The following is a 3769-nucleotide window of genomic DNA, read 5'->3' on the forward strand; positions in this document are numbered from 1 at the left end:
TTGTCATAACATAGGTTTTCTATACATGTATATTTGTAAGACACCATGACTAATATTTTATACATGCATACCTTATATCTGTTAGGAAACAATGTTTACAGCTACTATTTGTAGACAAGTGATTCATTTTTTAAAGACGCATTAATAACGACTCAACACATTAATTATTTAACATCCAGCACAGCAATCATTAAATATTCTCAAACAAATCCAGATAATTGGTATTTATAAACGTTTTCACCTAGCATATACATCAACTTAATAACCACGGTTAATTACATTTAGATCTGACATATTAAAAAAAATTATATAGAAGCAAATAAAGTATACTACAATAATCACATGTGAACAGTGAATCGCACATAAAGATTTATATACACCACAAGCCTGATGACTACGTTACTAACATGTTCCACGGAAATGTTTACTGAATTATTTATCCAAAATAGAATACTGATTACGTATCACTAGCCAGCAGCAGCAGTGTATATTTGCATTATTGAATAGAATTAAAAATACATACATACACACACACACATATATATATATGTATATATATATATATATATATATATATATATATATATATAGTATATAAATACAAGTCCACGGCATTAAGAATAGATTCAATGCAAGTGTGTAAGGCCGACAATGAATAACACGCTTAAAAAATACATCTTATTACATCAGTTGAGTTTAAGACATGTTTAGGGCGCGGGGCACTCTATCTTGGTTGAGAGGAAATTGTTTGTGAGTATAGACTGGGAATTTATAAATCATTACGAATTTGGCGGTAGGTTTAAAATGCATGTATTAGTTTTCACGACTCCTATAATACATGCGACAGCTACTGATAATCGTGCATAAGTTATCGCGAAACATCTGATTCATGAACGCGTAGATGACTGGGTTTGCCACGTTGTACACAAAGTACATATAGAAAACAATAGTGTCGAATGCCAACCATTCGTGGGCCATCAACCAGGCTGGTAGAAAAGCGATAATAAACACAATCGTCACAATAAACAACATGATCGCAGTTTTAATGTTCGCCAGTCTGTTATGGTCTTTCTTCTCTTTTTGTCTCTCCACATCGTTAGACCTTCTAACAACCGTAGTACAAATTGGTTTCGTTTCCAACATTTCGGTACGTCCATGTTCATGGTTATTTGATATTGTCAGTGTTGTGCTGACTGTCTGTCCTTCCATCTCTACGTGTAAATTGTTCACCGTGTCCTTCTTTGTTTTGCGCAATGGTGTATGTGATAGAGGCATCGTACTTTCGTCTGTTTGACACTGCATGTTAACCTGCTTAACCCTGCTCTCTTTCTTTTGTGCTCTTCGCTTGGCCCTCTGTCGGGTAACCGAACTATATATTAAGCAGTAGAGTATCAGCACAATTATCAAAGAACACAGATAAAACGAAGAATATATTTTTTGGTAAACTTTTGTAAAGCTGCGCGAAACAATAACCGCATTTGCGTCGCATGTTCCATTATATACAACTTCTGTCACTGTCTGATAATTGACAACATTATACGGGGCGCCTACGGTACTTTTACCTCCAACAACGTGGTCGCGTGTGTAGTTTTCATTGGATCCAAAATCAATGTTGCTTGAGATTGACTCGTTATATGGTAGATCTCGTGTTTCATTCCTATTCACGACTTGGTAGACGCCTTGGCCGAGGGCGGTTATTAATCCTAGAATGACGGCAAAGCACGCAAGAACACCTACTATAACTTTCGCCCGCAAGACCGTCATCACGTGCGAAAATGGATGGCAGATGCAAATGTACCTGTCAACAGCTATTGCAACCATAATGAACGCCGACAATGGCACTGTGCACGTGATCAGAAACTGGTACAACTTGCACACGCCGTCATACATGAGCTCATATTGTACATGGATTGCTATGACTGTGAGGGGAATTATGGCGAGACACGTGACAAAGTCTGTACCCGCAAGAGCCAAAATAAATATAGTTGACGTCAGTTTGCCGGTGGTGCGCGTGAATACATAAAGAACAAGTCCGTTGCCGAGCGTACCTACGACACTAAACAGACACAGGATTGTGGTGATGATGGTTCCTGTGTAGTCGCCCCCGGCTGTACGGTCAGCTGCAAGCGACGGAATTAACGTCGCTACGTCAAGAGGCGGCTCTGTGACATTCCAGACCTTCCAAAGGCGCTCAACCTGTTGGAGGTATGTCCTGTTACGGGGACTGTCCATCGTCAATTAATGCTCCCACATGGTTGGTTATCTGAAACATGTCCATTTCCAGAGGTTGTTATATTTAGCATATATATGCATGTGTAATTTCAAAAAAGGCAATTGCTGTTCTCAACTATATAGAACACTGTGTTTTGTAAATATACAATCAACAACAAAAAGGACCTTATGCAATATTATTTCTTTCATAATATACAAACGAAAAGTATCAGTCATTATATTAAAGTATTGTTCCGTTAATGTCCAGGTACTATTTATTCTAAATTTTCATTATTCATTGTTTTATTTATTTACATTTTATGTGATTAGGAATAAATATCGTATATACTAGCTTAAACTAGTAAAGAGGCCTACACACTTTTTAAACAGCAACAACATGTCAAAACTTATCCCATAAACACATTTCATTTCATGTATACTACATCAACAAACACAAAACAAAACGAACGATATTTTGATTACTTTTCCAAGACAACAGTAGCAATATATTTTTCTCGAGACAGTTAAATATTAAGTAATCTTCTGCAGTTTAATTCATGTCTTTGTTATTGCTATGTTTTTAACGTCATACTATGCCATATATTTTTCTTAAAACAAATAATTTGTCTATATTGGTGTTGTTTTGCTCTTTTCGTTTTTCATTCTGAATTAATATTTTGCTCTCTCTAAACAAAATGAGATTGATTCACTGTATCTAATTATTTTAACACAGAAGGGTGCCCTATAGATGAAGGATTAAAGCATTCCCACCATGTTATTGGATATCTAAGGGAAGGTTTCCGATCGCGAGGCATCAACTGGTTAACAGAGTTCACGACCAATTAACTATCGTCGTCATTCAATTAAATATTTTCGTCATTCAAAAGCATCAAGAAAAAAAAACATTCACGAAATCGCCGTCAAACTGAAATTGTGGGCGGGTAGAAGTGTTATAAGACGATCATGATAATATGGATGCAACCCATATACCGTGCTCCAAATATTAAACCGTACTCCAAATATTAAACCGTAATCCAAATATTAAACCGTACTCCAAATATTAAACCGTACTCCAAATAGTCGCGAGCTGTTTAGACTGATATCAGTTATATTCAAATGAACATATAATATTATCCGAAAAAAATCATTCGGTGCCACATTTTTCCAGTTTAACTAGTATACACAAAGAAAAATGTATGTTATATTTAAAAAAAGCACTTACTGTCGATTGATCCAAACATTATATAGGAAAAATGTTCATAAAATTAGTGGTTAAAAGTGGACCAGTAATATTATTGGTACCTTTGTGTATGAAACTTAACCGTTCATAACGAATGAGATCGTAATTTAATGCGAAATGAAGCACTTTCAAAGATTTAAAGTGAGAATTATGTAAAGTTTGTATTTGTGTGTACGCCACATAAATATAACAAGATTCCGCTCTTCTGCTCGTTACTCTATGCACAACTGCGGTTAAGCATAATTGGAAGCAGTCTTATCCATATGAAGCTCTCAGAACCTTGGCTATCTGGAGCTTATTTTGTAATCACGGTACTTG

At 35.8% G+C, this 3769-nt stretch overlaps 1 protein-coding gene across 1 annotated transcript; it reads right to left on the reverse strand.

Annotated features, from left to right (window-relative positions):
* Window positions 1-615: 615 nt before the first annotated feature.
* Window positions 616-2232, reverse strand: LOC127831538 (neuropeptide Y receptor type 4-like). Its single transcript, XM_052356519.1, has 2 exons — window positions 1581-2232; window positions 616-1508 (listed from the first exon to the last, which is right to left on the reverse strand). Exons 1-2 carry the CDS (start codon window positions 2230-2232, stop codon window positions 814-816), a joined length of 1347 nt encoding a protein of 448 aa, XP_052212479.1. The 3' UTR covers window positions 616-813.
* Between the last annotated feature and the right edge of the window lie 1537 nt (window positions 2233-3769).

Source organism: Dreissena polymorpha, chromosome 5, assembly GCF_020536995.1.
Source record: "Dreissena polymorpha isolate Duluth1 chromosome 5, UMN_Dpol_1.0, whole genome shotgun sequence".
Taxonomy (NCBI): Eukaryota; Metazoa; Mollusca; class Bivalvia; order Myida; family Dreissenidae; genus Dreissena; species Dreissena polymorpha.

Coding starts and splice junctions, on each gene's coding strand:
- LOC127831538 (XM_052356519.1), bottom strand. CDS start 2,232: ATGGACAGTCCCCGTAACAGGACATACCTCCAACAGGTTGAGCGCCTT. Junction 1,509..1,580: donor ATCCAATGAAAACTACACAC/GCGACCACGTTG, acceptor AGACAGTGACAG/AAGTTGTATATAATGGAACA.